Consider the following 23,115-nt stretch of genomic DNA (forward strand, 5'->3'; position numbering starts at 1 on the left):
GAGCTGCTGGGTAGAGGGGCAGGTGATGTAAGAAATGTCCTCAGGCACAGTGGAGAGGGGGAAGGAAGCAGCCCACCCCCCCTCCTCAGCACACTCCAGAATGCATGCCATAGATTGCCATCATGGGCTTAGGCTAATGCCTGCAATATGTTTCAATGGTGGTCCAGGTGGCCAAAGAATGCCAACACTTCCCCCTGGAGGGTCCAGAACCCACATTCCCAATAGGTCTATCTTATAGTAAAATCACCTTAGGCCCATATACAATTGTACAAGATCTATATGGCCTCTGAAATTTTATCTAGAAAATTTGACTGAAATAAAGTCAATGGTATTTGAATTCCTTTTAATGACAAGTAATATAAATTATCCCAAACTATATATCTTGGGGAAAAACATAATACTCTTACAGATCCATTTGATGGGGGAAAGTTATACTTCAAAAATAGGATTAATAATTACCTTTCCTAACACCTAACACCTAACAGGTGTAAAACCCAGGTATATGTGGACTATATAAATGAGAATGGATATTTGGAGCAGCAGCCAAAATTAAACAGATGTTCCTCTCAGTTGTCATTAATATCATAGCAATGTTGTTTTTTTTTGTCTGCTCAGATATCTTTAGAAAATCCTTTTCCAGAAATTATAGTTTTTGGTGCACAATTTAAAACAATCAAAAGCAATTGTACTAATGATATAGCTAATGCTTTTTAGAATGGACAAAAGCAGTAATTTGGCAGTCAGAAAATAAACTTAATTCTCTATTTCTATGTTATGAAGCATTGTTACAGTTCATTTTTCCAATCTAAAACAGACATCAGAGACAGAATAGGAAGTCATCACTAAAGCACCATACTTGAAAATAAGTCCTCTTGTAACTCTTGAAAAGTCTTGAAAGATTTCCATAATTCATTTATTTTTTTTCTTAAAATATAATGGAAAATTTCAAGATGAAAAGTTTATTACACTAAACTAAAAGAAGACATTTAAGAACTTTCTGGAGGGCTATGTTCTTTCTTTGCTATTCAAAGATTAGTGAAAACAGGAATTTGGATAAAAGTCTCTTGTTGATATAGCACAGATAACAGAACTGGAAGGGTCCTTAGATCATGCATTGATTTTTAAAAAAGAGAGAGAGAAACCTTGGATTTCTCTGATACTTAAGTTTTATTAAAAAAAAAAACAGTGTCCTCACAACCCTACTGGTAATGTGAATACTATTTCCTCTTTACAAGTGAGAAAAGAGAGGCTCATTGAGATTAAGAGACATGCAGCTGGTAAGTAAAACCTCAGAATATAAAATATTGAACTTCAAAAACAGACAAGTGCAACTTACAACCCAACTCATGAAAATTCTTTGACCTTCTGTTTCAGAGGAATATGTAATTTTACTAACAAATCCTTATAAAGAGAAACAACTATTTAGATAATAATACTGCACATAGATTAGTAACATAAATCTAAAAACAAATGAACAATTGGAGTTTGGGGGCCACTGATCTAGTCAAACTCCATTAAGGAACCTGAAGTTGAGAGAGGGAAAGAGACTTGCCCAAAGTCACATAGGAATGCTTTAATGGCTTAACCAAGACCAGAATCACCCCAAGAGGAACAAAACCCCAGGTTTCAGAATCCCAGCCCATTCATCTTTGTATTGTACTAATTAAAAATCAGCATTGAAAATGTCATGCAATGAAACCATTTTTAAGCACAAGCTTTAAACATGATTCCATTGCACTGGTCCAAAGGAAACAGACCCAAGGAAATTTTGCAGAGAAGATCCAATCCCTAAATAGGAAGTGCTACCAAATAATGTTCAAGTTCATTTGGGGACTTATGCATTTTCATCCCCCCCTTCAAACCCCCAAGTAGGCACATATATGCAAACAAATGAGTATCTTTAATTAAAAGAAAAAGAAAAGAAAAGAAAAACATACTTTGTCTACAATGCTTGAGAGAAGAAGAACATCTTGCTGCTCTGGCATCTTATGCACATTTTCGTGCTGATGTTCTGAATTAAATATTGAATATTTTGTTTTTTCTTCTGCAGCATCTTTCTTCCCTTCATGTTTGAATTTCATGGTGTAGCCCTCTGAGTTCATTGTTTGTGTAACTGAATCTTTCACTTCCACCATGGACAATTCAATTGCCTTATTAAGGTGTGCTGTTGTAGCAGGATAAAATCTTTCCTTTCCATCAAATACCGATTTCAGGTCTACATGATGCCTTAAAAATTTATTGACCTGTTTAAAACGTCGGAGTTCACTTCTTAGCTGAATAATTATTTGCTTAAGAGTCTTTTCATTCTTATCCTCTAGATCACAGCCAGAAAGTTCCTGTTCAGTCATGCCCAGATGCTCCAGGAGTAGTTCACTTACAGCTTTCATAAGCTCTGGTCTGTATTACCAGAAACAGAGAAAAATGGTGAGTTTAGCTTTTTAGAACAAAATTGTGCTGTATAATCATTCCAACAATTCAACAAACCTTACAGAGACGCTGCAATCATAAGAAGCTAGAGTCAAAAGGGGCCTGAGATTCAAGGTCATATCACAGAATGTGAGGATTGAAGAGGACCCCAGAGGTCACTTAGTCTAACCCATCTATGAACAGTACTTTCCTTTTATAACATTCCTAAAAAGTAGTCATATAGGTGATGCTTTCAAACTCCAGTGATTGGGAGCTCACTACCACCTAAAAGTCCATTTCAGTTATAACAGCTTTAATTATTAGGAAGTTTTTCCTTACAATGAACTGAAATCTGCCTCTCTACAACTTCCACCCAGTTCTCCTAGCTCTGCCCTGTGACCAAACAGAATAAATTTAATCAATTTCATGTAAGCCTTAAAACTGGAAGGGACCACAGAGATCTAGCATCTATTCATAGAACAGTCAAGGAAACCGAGGCCCGGACAGGTAAAATGACCTCCCCAAAGTCACATAATTAATTTAGAGGAAACTCCAACTCAGAAATTCCAATTTCCAGCCCAATAAGGGGCTCTTGAAGGACTCTTCATTTATCCAGCATGTGTTCAGCACCTCATTTATTGTCCCAGGTGCTGTGGATATGTTATAAAATGGCAGTCTATGCTTTCAAGAATACTTTTTTCTGAGTGAAAAGGGTACAACCTATACAAAAGAAGTCTAACACAAAGTGAGGTGTGGCTCCAACAATAATGAAAGTCATATGAGGTGCTCTGATAAAATTGAAGGAGTGAAAGACACTTTCAGATAGTAAGGTTAGAAAAAAGCTTTGTGGGAAAGGGGTCTTTCAGTTGAGCCTTGTTGTTAGAAAAATTCTGAAAGAGGGAGATGAGGCAGGAGAGTATAACAAGTTTAGGCAACATGCCAACTGCAAGGTACAGAGAGGGAAAAAATTAATCTTGACAGACTGTGGTCTCCATAAAATGGGTAACAGTTCCATATTGGAAATCGCATCCATATGGACCTGAGTAGTAAAATTCAACCATAACACTTTTATCCATCACCTTCTCTGTCCTCACAAGTCTCTATGATACCTTTAGGTACTCAAAATGGTTGGGATTTTTTTTTGTTCTGTTCTGTTTTGGTTTTTTTAAACCCTTACCTTTTGTCTTAGAATCAATATTAAATATTAGTTCCAAGGCAGAAGAGCAATAAGGGTTAAATAGTGCAGGTTAAGTGACTTGCCCAGGGTCATACAGATAGGAAGCATCTAAGGCCAGATTTGAACCCAGGACCTCCTGTCTCTGGGCCTGGTATTCCATTCACTGAGCCACCTAGCTGTCCCATCTTCATCATGTTCTACCTGAACTAATTTTGCCTCCTAATTGGTTTTGCTCACAAGTCTTTTTCTCTTTAAATCTACCCTCTCCAAACAGCTGCCAAATATGATATTCCTCCAACACAGATCTGACCATGTCATACCCCCACCCTCATTTCAAAAGTATTGAATACCTCCACTAAATAAAAAATCTCCAGCCTGATATTTAAAATCATCTATAATCTAGCTTCCATCTACCATTCCAGTATCATTGCAAATTATTAACCCCTTTATCCATTCTCAGTTCTAATCAAACTGGTCATCTCCAGCCTCTATGTATCTTTGCACAAGTGGTCACTTAGGGTTAGAAAGGCATTTTCTCTTTCCACTACACCATTCTCACTGCCTTTGGTAGAAGAGATACATCCAAGAGTCCTGTTGTGGAGAGTTCTACAGTAGGTGTGCAATCGTTTTACCCCAGGTCTTCTGCCAGGTAGCTTTAGCTACAGATCTAAAATTAGGTGATTCATTTCTACGCTGGAAATATAGTGAAGTGGCACAAAGAGTCAACAGAGTGATAAGAATAGATGCTTAAAAAAAAACAATCTTGGGCTACATTTAGTGGCTAATTCATAGAAAATCATTTCACTATATTCTTCCCTGGTCAAATCCTACATGTAATATTGTGATCATTTGTGGGTGCTATATATTTCAAAAAGAATGCTGAAAAACTGATATGCATTTCACAGAAAGGTAATAAGGATAGTGAAGGGACTAAAAACTACATGGTATAAAAATCAAGTGGAAGGACGGGGTTAGGGAGTGGGTCAGGAAAGGGAGAGAAGCATGTTAAGTATCTTCAAATATCTACAAAACTATCATTTAGAAGGAGAGCTGGATGAATTCTGCTATGCTGCAGAAAACAAACTAAAGAGGAGAAGTTCCAGAAAGAAAAATTTCTATGAGAAATTAATTAGCAATTAGACCTGTCTAGGAACAGAACATGCTGTCTTTATGAGAAGTAATGGCAGGAGGTATTCAAGTAGAGGCTAAATGATCAGGTGACAGAAAAAAAAAATTCTTGCTTTAAGTGGATATTGGAGCATTAAAGTTACCTTCAGACTCTATGCTTCTAAGTTCTAGGTTTTATCTACCAAAGATTGGGGTTTTAGAGACAGAGAATTCTAAAGATTAGAAAGGATTTTAGATGTCACCTAAATGAGGGTAATAGGAACTAGGACTAGAACTGTGATTTCCCTGGTACAGAGAACTCTCAGATAAGAAATTCTTTCTGGGGGAAGGAGCCGAGTGGCTCAGTGGCTTGAGAGCTAAGCCCAGAGATGGGAGGTCCTGGTTTCAAATCTGGCCTCAGACACTACCTGGCTGTGTGACCCTGGGCAAGTCACTTAACACCCATTGTCTAGCCCTTACCACCCTTCTGCCTTAGAACCAATACACAGTATTGATTCTAAGATGAAAAGTGAGGGTTTAAAAAAAAAAGAAAAGGAATTTCTTCTATCAGTGCAGATCATCACCTTCTAATCTTAGAGGACTCCCAAGAGCACTGAGAAGTGTAAATCTTGAAATCTCTCAGACTTGTGAATGTTAAAAATTTCCCCATCGGGGAATTCTTAATTGAAACAAATTCCCTACTGAGAAACTTTCCCCATTTTGATGTGAGAACTCGCCAGGATCAGAAATGGGAGGACCTCTACTCCAACTGTACTTAAGACTGCTTTAGGGGAGAAAACTCCTTGCCAAACAAAGTACTTGGATCCATGCTTATGGTGGGGCAAGGAGTTCTTTGAGCCAGGCCTGTTTTTAGAATTGATACAATGGGATGCTAGGTACCTAAAAGGGTCGGACAAGTTTTCTCTTGATGAGATTAGCTGACTCAGCTTTATTTTCTCTCCTTCAGACATACTGAGGAGATTGGTCGACACAGCAGCATTTTTTTCTGATTCAGACTTACTGAGGAGATTGGTTGACTTAGCAGGAATTTAGATGGGCAGTCCTTTGGAAAGCGTCTACAGTGATTGGTAGATGTAGGGACTTAGGGGAGGTGACATGGGAGAAAAACCCCTATATAAGAAAAAGCAGAATCTCTTGAGGATATCCTTTTGGAGAAATCCTTTTGGAGGATCTCTGATGAGGATCGCTTGGGAAGAATCTCTTGAGAGAGGCTCTGGAAAAAGGCCCTTTGGAACAGTCTCTGGCTGGAAAGCTCTCTGGTGAAGTTAGCTGAGATGGAGCTGGCCTGGTGTCACTAGAATCCTTGTTTAGACAGACCTTGTGGTGAGTGTTAAAAAACTGACTGATTTCTCTCTTAAGACTCAGGTCTAGGCCATATTGGCTTGAGGCCCTTCATACTTATTCCTTTCTTACTCTCTCTCTCTTTCTTTGATTACTCATTGTATTGTTAATTAAAATCTCTATAAAAACCCAATTGACTTGGGTATTTGAATAATTGGGAATATTTCCCTGGTGACCGCCTTATATTTGATTTAAAAACCAAGATACTATAGTGAAACATATTTTCTGCGGTCAAATTTACTCACCCTCCCTTATATCTATCACAATTTATATCTTTCACCATTTTAACTCACTACAGTTTAAGACATCAACCATTTGAAATCTAACAGAAGTGACTTGCACAGAATTGGACAGTCAGTGTGTCGGAGGCCATACTTTAGCTCAAGTTGCCCTGGTTCCAAGGTCAGCTCTCTATCTACTATGCCATGCAATCTGTCTTATCCAGTCCAAACATCCCTTTACAGTTAAGGAATGTTCAGGTCTCCCTCCAAAAGCTGGAAAGTGAAATGAGTTCATGTTTATGCTCATCTAAATACCAGCATCACATTTTCGCTTAACATACAAAAATCTAAGACTTTATTAATCACAGAGGGAAGAAGATCTTCACACTCCAATAGCAAGGAAAAACTCTGGGGATCTATTCCCAGCTTGTCTTATCTTGGGAGACATGGGCAATTTTCCTTATATCCTGATTCAAGTTTCTATGTGATCATTTTCTACATTTCTAAAAGAGATAGAATACTGTCTGGCTACTGTTGTTATCATGTCAAAATGGAAGGATTTTTTAAAGTCATGTATAAAAGAGATAATTTCTAAAAAATTGCAAAAGTCCCACTCCCCTTGCCTAAAATGTACTTCGTTCTCTCCCCCTTTATGCCTCTCAGCATCCTTCTCTTCTTTCAAGGCTCAACTCAGGTGCCATGTCACATCTGACATCACTAACTCCTCTACTTGTTAAAGTTCTCTCTTTCCTCAAGTTTCCTTGTACTATACTTATTTATTTGTATGTATGGTATATCTCCTAGTATCATGTAAGCTCCTTAAAGGCAAAAATTCTTACAGTTTTTGTTTTTATATCCCTGGCACCTGCCAGGGTGCCTTAAATTTAATATATGCTTATCAAATGTTTGTTACTAAAATGCATTTGAAAGAAAATACCCCATGGTATCTTCCCAACAAGAAACAGGCTCCACATCTATCAGGAAGAGACCTAGATTTAAATCTAGACTTTAAACACCAGGGTCATAGTTGCTTTATATTAAAAAGATGTTCCAAAAGCAAGAAGTGATTTAAGTACTCCTGATTCTTCTCTCCAAAAGCTAGACAGCCCAACACAGTATTCACAAAAAATACTCAGGGAGAAACTTTTTTTTTCATCTTTGTAATGGATTTACACGCAGTTTTTGTCTTTCCCTTACTACTGATAGCACGCAGTCTAATTACTTAATTGCATGATTGGCAAGATTCCTTCAGAACCATTTCAGGCTCTCTCTCAGGTAAATTAGACAGTGCCATTATCTAAATTCACTTCAACAAAATTACTTTTTTCTCCCCTCAACTAGAAATACTGTCAAAAGCAAAGCACAAACCTCATACATACCTGGGCTCCAGCAATAATGTTCTATTTTCATTTAAAGGTGAAGGGAACAAGTTCATCTCCTCGCCTCCACGTTGACATTTGTCTTTGTGGCTATAAGACTCGCCAACTACATCAAAATCGAGCTGAGAATCATCCTGATTCCTTAAATATCCCTTTTTACAGGGAGGCTTAGAATAGTCCAATGTAACCTGGGGAAAAAAATGATTCAATCAACCAAAGTATGCTTTCTTCCATAGTTGACTGACAGATATCAGCACCCTGCAGGCACATGTGCCTAGCATGGCTTTTTATTTTCATGAAGGTTGATTGCTCTGCCATCTAGCTGTTGCTTCTCTTTTGAGAACCTCTAGATTGACTGTCTGCAAGAGCTCTCAGAGCATAATTAGTGTTCTCTCCAGCAGCAGCATCCCCACCATCCACTGCCTAACAATGATTTGTATACATTCAGGTCTGCTTCTATCTCTAAACCAACTCCATGATCCTGGCAGGAAAGAAGTCACAACTTTGGCATGGTCCTTATGAGAAGACGCCAAGCCTTTGTCTAGTAGATGATTCCCAAACTGGTATGCTATGACCTGGTGTGTCTCTGAGTAATAAGAAGAACAATAACAATAATAGCTGCCATTTATCCAATGCTTTAAGACTGGCAAAGCACTTGGCATACCTTACCTAACCCTACAAATAAAGCTCTTTACATACGTGATTACAAATAATTTTCTTACAGATTGGCTATGACCAACCTCAAAAGTCCCACTCCCCAGTATCACTGCTGGGGTTAGTCAAATTTATTTTACCAAAGGCCACTCCAGGCAGACCTCAGGGATAATGAGTTAAGTATATCAGCTTCAATGTGATTTTGACCTCATGTGATCTCATTTAATTCAACAAATGTTCACTGAGGCCGTAAGTGCAAGGCCCTGTATTACCCTCTTGAAAAAGAAACAAAATTTTGAAGTAATCCCTGCCCTCAAGTGACTGACATTCTACTGGGGGAATTGGTTATACTATCTATGAACTTATAAATATGAGCTTATTTGAGGAAGAAGAAGACACTAACAATTAAGTAAATCAGAAAAGGTTCTGGGGGAGAACACTTGATACTCTCTACCTTCTTTGTTCTAATTTGTATATTTTAATGTAATATATTTATCTATTTATGTAATATATATACATATATTAATATACATTTTTGTGTATTTTACTTCCTGTACTGGAAGGATTGATCCTGGAAGGCAGGGGGCAATTCTTCTATTCTTTATATCATTCGTCCAATCTCTTCCTGTATAGTGCACTGAATTTAGAAGGCACTTAACAAGTGTTTTATATAGGACTGGCCCTGCAAGTGCTTTGAGATCTTAATAGGTATTATGAGAACCACTAAAGACAGTACTATAAGTAAGCTGCTCAATATATTATCTAGACTTTCATTATGTTTTCTAATTCAACCTTATTCTACATTCCTTAAGTATACATCCTAATTAACTTCACTTTGATTTGTCTAATTTGGAAGGTGGCTAGTTCATAAATCCCATGAAGATGTTATTTATGAATCCACCTTCCTAGGTCACTGGGCTTCTCTTGGGAACTGCATGAAGCTGAATCTAGTTAAGGCTTGTACTAGGCATGCCTTGAAGTGCAGCAATTAATATTCTTTCTCCTACTGGAAAGTTGTAAATTTCCTATAAATAACTTTCCCCTGCTTCAATGCGCCTGATATAAACTAAGGTGTTTTTTTTTTTAAATCAAATCTAAGCCTCTTGAAAACATACCTCCTTATTTATAATGTATTATTTATCACTATCTCGCTTTAAATTCTCCTGATTAGGATGTTAATACAAAGTAGAAGCCAGGAACTATAGCTAAGTGCAAGTTTCTTAATTTAATGTCACTTCCCTCTACCTTCTTCAATAAACACCATCTATAAAAAGAAACCTATAGATAGACTCACCTTTCCCTTCCCCTATCCTTCTACCTCTTGCTCCAAAATGGAGAACAGTCATAGACCTAGCATTTGGAAGGAACCTTAGAATGCAGAATTTTAGTGCTAGATGGAACCTTCAAGATCCAGTCCAGGGGCAACTAGGTAACTCAGCAGAAAGTGTGCCAGGACTGGAGACAAGAGGTCCTAGGATCAAAACTGACCTCAGGAACTTCCTACTTCTGTGACCCTGGGCAAATTATATTACTCCATGTATAACTGAAAATGTTACCCTAAAAAAGAACTACATTTTCCAGGAGCCCACTGACTTACTGTCATTACATACTTCCTGTACACAAGGAAAGATTAGGTGGGGACATGGAGAGTCCTGCCTCTTTACTTCCTGTCCCAAGCATGGTGGTGGTAAGGTGGGGGTTTGAACTAGCTGATCAGCCATGGGCATGTGGTCTTTATTTTGTATCCTCTTTATTCCTTGATTTCTAATGATCATTTAACAAATCTCTTAAAATATAATATATTATTTGAGATTAATGTTAATTTTTATATCCTGTGAATTCTAGATTTTATTCCACCCTCCTTAGTCTTTAGAATTCTAACCCCCTCACCCCTACTTAAGGATTAAGTGTGGGGAAGGAAGGTCTATGACCCTCGTGTGCTAGCAAGTGACAAATCAGAAACAACTGACTGACCACCCTGGGCTGTCCAATGCCAAGTTTAAGCCACCATTGGTACATGTGAAACACAGGAAGTGATGTAAAGAACTGCCTTTATATTTCACGTCACTTCTTATGAGAGGGACTTGGCTGTGGAACTTGACTGTGAAGGAGCTTGAGCCTGAGACTTCAGACTGCTTCCCTTAAATGATCATGTGGTGAGTGACAAGGCTAACTCCCCTTTCCTTGGCTTTATGGAGGCAGCAGCCTCTGGAAAGGCCCATCTCTTGGGACCCCCTTTCCTTGGCTTTTTCTGGAGGCAATAGCCTCTGGAAAGACCCATCTCTTGGGACCCCCTTTCCTTGACTTTTTTCTGGAGGCAATAGCCTCTGGAAAGGCCCCTTGGCTGAGGCCTCTGAACTCCTGCCTGGTTCAGACCAGGCCAGGGCAGCTATCCTTCCCTTTTCCCTCTCTCTCTCATTCTTAATTTCTTCCTTCAATTGTAAACAAACCACCATAAATTCCATTCTGACTTGAATATTTCATTGGGATTTAGAATTTAAATCCCTGGTGACCAACTAAAAAATATATATTCAGTCCAACCATAATTTTATCCCTAATAGTTCAAATGCCTAATCCTAACCACGTTTCTGCCTTGCAACTGATATTCTGAGACACAAGAGTTTTAAAAAGAGAGAGAGTTCCAGTCCAGAGACAAGGAAACGTGGACACAGAAAAGTTAAATTTGTTCTGGGTTCTGTTTCAAGGAAATACAGAAAAATGCTGTGCTTGGAAAGGTTCATGGTCATTTGGAAGGATCATTCTTAGTAGCATCTACCTACCATGAGATTAAAAGTATTTTTTTCTAACTCTACAAATAATATACATTTTGATGACAGTCCCAAGATACCCAAGGTGAGTCCAGAGTCCAGTTTTGTCACTGAAAAGCACTCCATTTAGGGAGACAGTACCACCAAGGAAAAAACTAGAGCAAAGCAAGAATTGGAATGCAAGGATTCTGGACTCTGACTCAGTGACTTAACAATGTGGAGGGACTTTGGACAAATCTCTTTACTTCTTTGAGTTTCAATTCTCTCATTGCTAAGTTCTCTTCAACTGCTAATATTCTATGTAGAAACAGTTAATGAGCCAACAGAACCTGGAAAATATTGCTGACATTGCTATGAATAAAGATATTGTCAGGGGAGCAGGGAGAGGGTATTAACCTCCAGATACACAAAAACAGCCCCACCTCACTGCTCCACAACGAATGATGATCACTCAATAAGTTCTTCTCATCCTCATCCACATCTTCAGCCTTTGTAGCATCCTCCTCATCTTCCTTACTCCCCAAGAGCTAGAGAGAATAAAATTATGTGAATGTGGCACACAAAAAAATGTTGCATGAAAATGTTATGTGTTGGTAACATATATAAAAAGCCAAACTGCTAAAATTAAAACTAACCCATGTTAGGATCATTAATAAAAACCACAAAAGAATTCCTAGAACCAAGAACAATTTATGGTCCTCTTTTTTAGGAAATAAGTCAGAGGCATTTTCTTCCCACTTCTACATTTTTCATCAAATTGTTTGAAATTGAGTATTTTGTCTCTTGCTTGGCTGATGTTTCTTCACCCTAAATTCACTCACAAATTACACAAAAGTATTGAGAATTAAGGAGAGCACTATTGATGGAATTGAAAACATAAAGTCCTGGGAAAGTATTAAAGGAAATTTACAACATGCCAAAGAGATGCATCACTTCTACTTAAGAGAGAACAAACAAACCACTTTTCTTAACTGTCACACATCCAAGAGGAGGAAGGGACAATACCCATTATACGGCCACTTTGCTAACAAAGACTTATAATCACTAATGAATGCTCAAAAGTCAGAAGAATATCTCTGGTTTTAGAAAGAAGGGCATTTTATTTAAAAAGACAGTATACGGTCTAATGTTTTTTTTAAAAAATCAAATTTAGGTAGTTTCTATAGCAATCATGTAACAGATTAGAAAATGATTCTTTAGAGGGCTGCAGTAATCTCTTGGCCTCTCGAAAGGATTTATAGTTACGTTCACAATCTACTTGGCTACTCCAAGTGAAAAATGGAATTAAATTAGTCATTCCCATAGAAAGACAGAGCCTTGGGGGCAGCTGGGTAGCTCAGTGAGGGGCAACTGGGTAGTTCAGTGGGGGTCAGCTGGGTAGCTCAGTGGATTGAGAGCCAGGCCTAGAGACCTAGGTTCAAATCTGGCCTCAGGCACTTCCCAGCTGTGTGACCCTGGGCAAGTCACTTGACCCCCATTGCCTAGCCCTTACCACTCTTCTGTCTTGGAGTAAAGGTTTAAAAAGAAAAAGAAAGACAGAACCTTTCAGAGCTGTGGAACTATACCCTAACAATTTACTTTTTGAATTCCTGAAATTAGTCAGTCAATTCTATGACACTCTAAACCCAGCTTTCACCTTTCACATATTATTCCCTATTTACCATAAAGAAACCTTGACTGGAGGGCAGCTAGGTAGTACAGTGGATAGAGAGCCACACCTGGAGATGGGAGGGCCTGGGTTCAAATTTGACCTCAGATATTTCCCAGATGTGTGACCCTGAACAAGTCCCTTAACCCCAACTGCCTAACCCTTAGTGCTCTTCTATCTTAGAATCTATATCAATGCTAGGGGAGTGGGGATGGTCCTCTGACTAGAAGGCAACTCATTGGAATCCTAAATGAAATGAATTTTGTTTTCCAAATTCCATTTTCAAAAGGAGCATGATAGAAGAAAACAAACTAATAATTAGGATTTAGTCAAAATTAATCCTAGGATCAGCCTATATTTAGTTCATTTTCTTTTATCTTCTACATCTACATTTATAGTGTAAAACTTTAAGAGAACTAGTGCTCAAAATGATGTTCCTATGGTTCTGTAAGATCCTTAATCATTAAACTAACCTTGAATTACATTCAATATACTCTACTTACTAAGACAATTAAAGCACTTAAGAAATATTTTTAACAGGAAGGACTTACATAGAGAAAAGAACAAAGGACCTTATGCAGGAGGATCAAGTTCAGAACATGACTACCTCACAGCAATTACATTACTGTGGACTAACCACTTAACTCCTGAGCCTCACAGTAACCCCATTTGTGTAACAGAGATACTCATACTTGTACTAGCAACTGTCAAAGGGCATTGTAAAAGAAAACATTATAAAATTTAAATTACTCTAAAAAGTGAACTATTAAAAATATTTAATATAATTGTTAGCCACAATATTCCATAACCCAGGGCAAACCATTTTTAAGATATTCTAAGTAGGCAAGTTTTCAACTATAGGTATATATATATATATATATATATATATATATATATATATATATATATATATATATGCCCAACCCCCTTAGACAGTGCTAGGCAAATTGAAAGACTGCCATTGGTTTTTGTGAAGAAGGGGGAGTGACAGGAAGTGACATGGAAAAAAAGAGCATAAAAAGAAGAGACCAGCATGGTCTAACATTCATTCCTTTCCTGGTTTCTGGAGAAACTGCTTCCAGAGATTCCTGGCATTTGAGTGGCTGAGATCCTTGCCTTGGCTTGGAGGAGACCTTTTCCCTAGATCCCAGTCAGTTTGCTGGGTGAGTAGCTGAGATTCCTGCCTTGGCTTTGGAGGAGGCTGCATAGGTGGAACTCTGGCTAAGGATTACCAAGAAATTCACATAGAGATTGGACTTGGAGAAGCCCTGCCAGGGCTGAGCTGGATGTTGGAGCAGCACTTAGGGTGGTAGGCTAGACAATTCTCTACCTTTTTCTTACATTTTTCCACTTTTACTCTTTCTACCTCTTTGTAAATAAAGCTGCTAAAAATCATTTTAACTTAAGCTATAATATTTTTAATTGGCAATCACAATATTGCTTTAGAATTCTCATATTTAGCATAAAACCTTTAATTTAAATCTTATCCCTGCTACCATCATATCTAAAGAAAACTCTCTTATATGAGTAACTTAAGTATATGGCACCAAGTTTTCCCCAAAGATAATCATCAACACCACACTACTCTTTGGTGTCTCATTCTTGCCACACTAATCTTCAATTTCATTTTTAGGGGGATAAAGGGACCTCTATTTAAAGAAAAGCTACAAATTATGGAGTAATTCATAAAGAATATCAAATTGAAGAAAATTCTGAAAAGTAAACTGAATAAGCATTTTATTAATATGATATGCCTGGCATTTTACTAGATGCTGGAGAGAGAAAAACAAAAACAATCCTAAACCTCAAAGAATTTACATTATAATGAAAATGGAATATGTACAAAGTAAATAAAAAGATGACCAGGGGACAGTACTAACAAGCAGAGGTTTCAGAAAAAGTTTGTGTGGAAAAGGATATTCAAGCTAGCCCCTGAAGGGAGCTTAAAATTATTAATGAAGGAGATCAAATCACCATAAAAGATAGCCAATGGAAAAACACAGAGGAAGGGAAGGAAATTATGAGAATAAATAATAGGAAATAGACTACTTTAGGTAAAGCATAGAAGGTATAAGAGGGAGTACAAAGTGAAATGATATTAGAAAGATAAAATGAAGCCAAATTGTAAAAAGGATTTAAATGCCAAAAGAGTTTCATTTTATCTTAGCAGTAATAGGGAGCAATTAAACTTTCTTGAGGTATATGATAGTCAGACCTATGCTTTAGGAATATCAACTTAATATCTATATGCAGGATAAACTGGAGAGGGGAGAAACTTGAGACCAATTAAAGTCCAGGTAAGAGTGATAAGGGTGAAAATAGTATTGTGACAAAGCATTCAAATTTGATTTTTTTTTTTAAGTATTAAGATCTCAGAATAAGAAAAGAAAGACACTACTCTTGAAAGAGAATCAGAACTACACTTAATGGTGTTTTTTTTAAAGGGCAACAACCAAAAAAAAATCCCAAAATTTCAAGATCAAATGAACTCTGAGAATAACTTCATTATTAAAAACATTTCCTTGGAGGAAACAAACCTAGAGACTGCTTTTTTCCCTGAACAAACTGTGAATATGCTCCGTTTTCAAAATTATCTGGCGCCCTGGAGGTTAGAATCAATAATGTTCTCTTCCCTCAAAGAAAGCAGATGGTCGAGAATGACATAAACTACTTTTGAGCTTCTCTTGATCTTTTAACCAAGGAAAAGACTTCTTGGGGCTGCCAGAACTCTAGGAGCAAAACTGGGGAAATGGAGCCATCTTCCATATTCATTCATTTTCCAGTCCAGGCTTGCTTAAAGATGACACTAAACCAAACATATTTCATAGCACCCCAAGGGACAGGGTTAAGAGAAGTTCCTTGCTGCACCCTCCACAGGGAAGAGAGCTATCTACTATAACAATACCAACTAACAAATGAATGAGCAGCTACACTATAAAAAAGCTGGATTCTATAACAAAACATACTATGGTGTAATACACTTTTTTAGTAATGTAGGGGTAGATTAAGGGGAAGGAACTGGCAGTCTTCCTCACTTTCACCTCCACCTTTGTCATATGTCAAGAAAGAAAAAGCAAAGCTATAAACAGTCACAAGAATTAGCATTCAAACTGACAATATCCTAAGAGGATGAGTCCCAGCAGAGAATGAGACATCCATTCACTAAGCCTGAGATGAGATGAGATGATCTTCAGTGCCCTTAATGAGAAAATAAGCTCATGAAGGACCTCATGTAGCATGAATGACTCAATTCAGATTTTATTCCAAAAATAAGTAAAAAATAAGTAATTTACTTATTTTAGCTGGCAACTGATAATAGTCACACACATAAACACTACCAAAATACCTCCCTAACTCTCCAGATTTGCACAAAAATGGATCTGTATATATAAAGCATGATTCAAATTCTGAGAGCTTTGTTTTCTATGCAAAAAGCAAGAGAATTAAAAACTAGGCTCATCAAGTCACTTCAATAGTAAAGTGTCTGTTTGAAGGGCTGATCCTTCTATCAACAACAGCTAACATCCTGAAGCCCTCAATACAGATTCAGCCATAAAAAAAAAGTAAATACTCTAATAATAATCAGTCATAATAGTTCATACCTATGATCCCAACTACTACAGAGGCTGAGGTTGGCAGACTGCTTGAGCTCAAGAGTTCTGAGTTGCAGTGGATTAAGTCTACTGGATATTCTCACTAAGTCTGTCACCAATATAGTGAGTCCTAAGAACAGAGGCTCAGAGTTTAAGAGGAGTGAGCCAGGTCAGGTCAGAAAAAAATGGAGCAGATCAAAGTTCCTGAGTTGACTAATTGTGGAATTGGACCTGAGAGTGCCCTGCACTCCCAGGTGAGCAAGAGTGATCAAGCCTATTTAAAAAAAATTCTTTTTTTTTTTACTTTTAATGAAAGTGAGTTTAGACAAGCAAAGACATTACTTCTTACCTCACTCTGGTCTAATGTCCCACTGTCCTGTGTACCCAAACAGGAGAGTTCAAAAAGGGTTTTCTTGAGGTCTTGGTTATCTGAATGCAACTCCTTTATAATCATCACTAGTTCATTAACCTAAAAGCAACAGAGAGAAGAGTTGTAGCTTTCATTTTAACATGTTAAATTTTTTTAGATATGTCACCAATACTAAATAAGCTATTTAATGCCATAATTAATAAGAGTTGCTCTGTCTTTCTTACATACTTAGACCATATGCAAACAACTACATAATCACTTCATCTTTCTGTTTCACCAAGAGGCAGGAAAGACTTTGGGGAAAAAATCACCAGGAATGCTGAAATGGGAACTGGGAAGTTCTAATAAGCTCTATCATGGTTAAACAAAAAAGATTAACTGTATGGATGATGAACAGGAGACTCTAGAAATGTACTCATACACTATTTGTCTCTATCTCAGACTCTCCCCAACCCTCCCCTTCTTTCTCCCTTTCTCCCTCTCTTCTTTCTCTTCTCTTTCTCTCCTTTCCCTCCCTCCTACCATCCTTCCCTCTATCTGGTGTGCTTGTTAAGAATTCACTCTTATTCTCTTATCACATTCTTTATGCAAAGATGGGACAATAAATAACTTAAACAATAAGTGCTAAAGGAATTCAGAGAGAGTGGCACTCACTGTAAGGCTAAGATAAAATGTTCAAGGAACACTTTATGGACGAAAAAGGCACTAAAACTACACCTTGAGAATGAATAGTCTCCATGGGTAGAAAATAGGAGTGAAGAGGTTTAGAGAAAAATGGCAGGAGTAAAAATCTAGAAAATGGAAGAAACCAGAATGAAAATCCTTCTTTTGCAAAAGAAGCAAGGGACCTGAGCAAATAAGTACATCTGGATTTGAAAAGTGTTCCTTCCTCCATTTTGTACTTTTTCTTTAAGAATTATTTTTTGTTTTGTTTTGGTTTTTGACATTTTGAAAGAAAAAAACTACAATGAACCAGAGGAAAGAAGCTATAGGACCATAAAAATCAGTCACAAAAACCAGGTTACCCATGGATGCAAGAGGTTGGTCTCGCTATTCAGAAGAGAAATAGACTCATCTACCCTTCTGCTCAATTCAATGAATTTCTAGTATGAACCCCTATTCATCAAGCACTGGCTTCTATTCTTTACTGTTCTGTGTATTATATGTTCATCTTGTCTGTCCCAACAAAACTAAGTTCCTCGCAAGTATTACTCACATTTTCTGCATGACTGGTAATTCAACTTCATTTATATTATCCACAGTATCTTGTAAAGTGGTGGGCATACAGGAAGCACTTACTAAATATATGCTAGATACTGGCTTTTTCAGTTTCGTAGAAGTGACCATCACAGTATGAATTCAACTGAGACCAGTGCTCAATGCACTTCCATTTACCCTCAGTTACATATGGATTCCAAAACACTGAAATCACATAAATCAAACCGATTTAATAGGCCTAAAAGGGAATATGTGAGACTCTGAGGGCATTTTCAATCAAGGAGTTACAGAAATGCTAGCACTCACTGGATAATTATCTCCAATTTAAAGATGAAGTAAACCTTTACTATTTTAGTAAAATTATTTAATGATGGGGGGAAAGTAAGACTTCCTGAATTGAGGGCCTCTTTTCTGAGACTATTGCTAGAAACAATGAAGAAAAAATTTGGCTCTAATAGGAAGTAAATTAGCCCACAGGTTAGTACCCTTTGTTTAAGTTCTTCTAGAGACAAATGTTCTGTCTGGAAACGATCATGATCACCAATGCAAATACTCAAATAGGACGTCTGATCACTATAAAATGAAATGGATTCTTCTGTCAAAAGAGAAAAAAAGAATGTTAGAAATATTATGGATGAGTGATACAAAGTTAAGCCTTCTAACAAACAAGTCGTCTAGACTTAACTCTGGAAAGGCAAGTGGAGGGTACTCAAAAAGCTCTCTCAAAGATAAACCTGTCACCTTTATAGAGTGGAAGCATTTTCCACATCCTTTTTCTTTCCTGTGTGCCATATGCCATATCCTATCAGGCTTATCGGTTTTCTAATTAAATTATAGCTTGCACAATAATTATTGTGTTTGGAAATAAGCACTACAAGCAAGACCTCAATAGTTATTCTGATTTGCTTAAGATAACAAGAATATTAGCTGTAAACCTCAAGGGGAAGACTAAGTAAGTCAAGTTACAAAAATCACACTGCACTACAGAACATTCTTAGACAAGTGAGACAGTGAATGACTTAAATATGAATCTAAGATGAAGGTATATCCATGCACAGAAGTATTTGCATAATTACCTGTTCCAAACAGGTAATAGACTAACTAGCAGGCAATGCAAACCCTTAAAAGGAATATGTGCAAACATAGTTACATTTGGGATTTAATTTTTAATCAAAGTGAAATAATATCCCCTCCCCGAAAAATAGAACTAAATTTCTGATGGCACTTTGTTCTTAAGCAAAGGTACCATGAAATGTCTCCAGTGTGTTTAATTCAAAAGACCTGCCTTTATGGCTCTATCAGCTATTCTAGTATATGTCATGATATACACAATCAATGCCTCTCAACAAAGCTTTCAATCAGATCATGGTGAAAAAGTTAAATTCCCTAGCTGGGAAAGTGACCCTATAGCCACAAGATTATAAAGAGTCAGCAATCCTTAATTTATACACAAAACAGAAAATTCTGTTGTTAGGAAGTATAAGCAACTTGAAATTATCACTGCAGCTTAAATGCCACAGAATTACTAAAATTTGCTGCAAGAGGAAAAAAGTGTCTCTGTGCATACCCCTTGCCTGCCGAAGCAGCCGAGTACTTGTACTAAAAATAAAATGGAGGCCAGCAGAAGGTGGTAAATAAAGTTTTCTTAGATCCTATGTTTAACTGTCCTTACCACCTCAAAGTTCACACAAAGCAGGCAAAGTGAAGAAGATAGAGCACAGGAAAAGGCCTAATTAAGTATGAATTTACAGGTCACTGTACCTTCTTGCTTCTTAATTTCATTAATTTGATCCTCTAGGGTCTTCCGCAAGTTCTGATAAGACAGGACATCATCCTCTAGCTGCTTGCGCAATGAAAAAATGTTGTTCAACTCTGACTGCAGGTTGTTGATACTTTACAAAGGCAAGATACAAAAAAATTATTAAGCCAGACATGTTTTTTCCCTCTTCATAATTATAACACATACTATATGTTAAAAGATCTAGAAAGTCTTTGCTCCAAACAGAGGAAAATATTTTGCTCTTATACCATAGCCCATAGACTGGCAGATTTCACTAATATTTCACAGAAGCAATTGCCCCTTCTTCCTTCAGATATTTCTTTCCTCTTGATCCAGTTACAGGCATAAATCAATGTCTATTGAGATGAAAATAAACCATTAGATCTAATCTTCTATGCTGACTGCTTGAACTACAGGTTGCAAAGCAGCCTTCCCTATCACGAAAGGAATTCTGTTCAGAACTTTTCCCTGGTTCCATCTCATGACAACAATAATGATCAATTTGGAAGGCAGAGAGAAAACCTTACCATCATGTCACAGCACAGCACTGAGGGGGAATTTTGCCAAAAAAAAAAAAAGATTGCTTTAGTTAAACTACTACTATTAAGCACTGGGAGACGATGGCTTCATTCTCTCTTCTACCTTTTTGACAGGATGAAAAGTATACTTGCAACTGCATCTAACATTAATGCTCCTCTAAACAAAAAGAGTAATGCTTTTTTGAAAGCTGTACAAAAGCCCCAATTCTGTTTCCTAGGGAAACTGATCCTTTATGATCAATAACTGATTGTAGAATCTGAGGGAAGGCCTCTCCCCTCTCTAAACTTTTTTTTCCCCACTTGAAAATGCAGAGGGTGAACTAAATGATCTCTAAAGATGTCTAACAGCTTCTCTTCTCTCCTTGAACATGCAATGTTGTAAGGTCCCTTCAAACTCACACTTCTAAAAGGATCATATTTTGATCACTTAAGAGAGTAAGTACTTCTTCAGACCTGAGGTTGAAAAAATTTTATTCAATTAAAAAGCATAAGTGGATAGGATCCTAGGAGTCCAGAAGACCTGGTTCTAAGGCCCAGACACTCGCTCTCCAATTCTGGGTAAATCACATAACTTCTCTCAGGTTCAATCCCTCAGCTATAAAACAAGAACAACAGTGTCTCTCCCACAAGGCTGCTTTGAGGATCAAATATAATGATCTCTGCAAAGTGTTTTGCAAATGTTAAAGCATTATATAAATGTTAGCTATTATTAGTAATATTCTTTTTACTAAAAGGCATGACCTGCAAAATTAGTCATTTCCTTTGAATCTGTCTTCACAAAGATAACTAACCATTGCCAAGCTGAGAAAAAAGGATTCTTCGACCCTTTTTGATATAACCCAAGAAGAAATAATTGAGAACAATCCTATCAAACTGGCCCCATCCACATTTGTGATCCAAAAGTTCTATAAAGCATAATAGGGCACTATAACAGACATTACACACTGTACCATAAGGCACACATTCAATAAACATAAAAGCTTTTAAGAATCCTTGGTAGTTATTTCCCTGGAAAATTACCTTGGCAGCTTTCAATTGCAATTTAAGAAACAATTCTACTATCTAAGTTAAGTCTGTTTTTCTTTTCATAAAACAGGCAACAAAATCCAAAGCTCTAAGTGATTCTGGTGAAGCACAATAGTGGACACAATTGCCTATGTGGTCACATAGTTCTCAAAAATGTATTTGAGCTACTAGTTGAAAAACCTGTACAATTAAAATATAATCTGTCCACTTTCCCTTAATATTTCTAAAGACTGATTTAATCTCTGATGAGCTAACTCCATGACATCCAAAGCTTTGAAGACATACACTTTCAGAAAATTATCCTCAATGTTGGCCACATTGAGGATGACAACAATTTAAACTGAATATTTTCATATGTTCATTTCCTCCAAACTTTAAGCCTTAACGTTATCCAGAATATTCTTCTATTATAGAATATAAGTCATAAGTTCATAGAATTTTTCAGAGATGGAAGGAACCTTAGAACACCGAATACTGGGAACCAAAGAATAATCTAGTCCAACCTTCTGTTTTTAAGGGCAACAGACAAAAGTCTCACTCCTAATTAGCAGCAGAGCTAGGGCCAGAACCAGGGCATCTCAACTAAGACCAGCATCATTGCCCTGAGTCACTGCAATAAAGATAAGAATTCCACAATTGAGAAAGAAATAATCTCATGTAAAAGTTAAGTCTGCATGATGGCTTTATTATACAAGATGTCCTATGCAAAGCAATCTACTTAGGGGAAAGACAGTAAATCAGATTGCTAAGTAAGTGGATAAAGTAGTAATTGTCCAAGCATTTCCATCACTTTCCATATCATTTTTCTATGTCAACTGGTATAGATTTGCTATTATTACCAGTGCTACAAGATTTTTCCAAGATATTCTTTTGTGTATGAGATTTTAAAATACTTACCTGTCTGAGTCTTTCAGGGCTTTTACTAAATCAGAATAAATGTGCTGTTCTTTCTTTAAAGCATGAACCAGCTCTTCATACTCAGATCCTTGCTTTTCCTGAAAACAACAATGGACATCTGATATTAAAGGAGGGCTGTTAAAGTATTTATCTGTATACAATATCTATGCAAACATATATAGATATAGGATTTTAAAATACATATTTAGAAAAACAACTATGGCAATCTTTGACTAAGTAACAGTTAGAGACCACCATCTGCAGGAGGAGTGAGGAACAGTTGTCTATCATCTAGCACAGAGCTGAAGCTGAAAGCTATTCAACCAACATATAAACAGCTGTTATTAAAGAAGACTAATAGTTCTGTTATTTGCCTGTCATGAAACATTCACCCATCTGAGCAGTTGTTCATCATTTTTACAACAGTACAAAAAGTGCTTTTTTATCAGCCCCCTCACTCTTGAAAGTGTGGAAATTAACAACCCAACCAAAGTGAATGGGCAAGACAGGTATTCTGAGAACCTTGTGTAAAGCATTAGTATGCTGGGGGGAAAGCTCTGAAAATTCTCTTTGGATGTCTGCTAAAATACTGCTTTTCTAGAATCAAGATATTCTAGGAGAAAATACTATTTGATTTCTAATCCAAAAAGATTACATAATAAAGGTGACTGACTGCCAATTATATGTTGAGAATGCTGAACTACCAGCTTTGTCATAAATGACTTATACTAACTACTAGAAATGTCACAGTCTTATGGAAATCATGCCAAATGTCATAGTTCCTGAGTGGAGTTCAGCACTTGTAAGTGCCTCTGCATTCAATAACTGTTTCACTTGGTTTTCTGTAATATTCTCCCTACACACTTCTGCTTTAGCACATCATGTACATAACCAGGAAGAGTCAACAAGTGGGTCCTGAAGATCAAGTCAGTCACTGCTGCCACACCTTCCTCTCCACAAACTACAGGTA

General features: G+C 37.1%; 1 protein-coding gene across 5 annotated transcripts in view; it reads right to left on the bottom strand.

Annotated features, from left to right (window-relative positions):
* CDK5RAP2 (CDK5 regulatory subunit associated protein 2) overlaps positions 1-23,115 on the bottom strand; it is a 176,403-nt gene that overhangs the window by 50,984 nt on the left and 102,304 nt on the right. For all 5 annotated transcript variants that reach the window (XM_007474549.3, XM_007474550.3, XM_007474552.3 and 2 more), the window contains 7 exons: positions 22,146-22,243; positions 19,665-19,795; positions 18,389-18,498; positions 16,665-16,784; positions 11,497-11,601; positions 7,653-7,840; positions 1,938-2,397 (listed from right to left, as the gene is read on the bottom strand). In XM_007474549.3, coding sequence (XP_007474611.2) covers positions 1,938-2,397; positions 7,653-7,840; positions 11,497-11,601; positions 16,665-16,784; positions 18,389-18,498; positions 19,665-19,795; positions 22,146-22,243 — 1,212 coding nt within the window. The remainder of the gene's footprint in view (positions 1-1,937; positions 2,398-7,652; positions 7,841-11,496; positions 11,602-16,664; positions 16,785-18,388; positions 18,499-19,664; positions 19,796-22,145; positions 22,244-23,115) is intronic.

Source organism: Monodelphis domestica, chromosome 1, assembly GCF_027887165.1.
Source record: "Monodelphis domestica isolate mMonDom1 chromosome 1, mMonDom1.pri, whole genome shotgun sequence".
NCBI classification, from domain to species: domain Eukaryota; kingdom Metazoa; phylum Chordata; class Mammalia; order Didelphimorphia; family Didelphidae; genus Monodelphis; species Monodelphis domestica.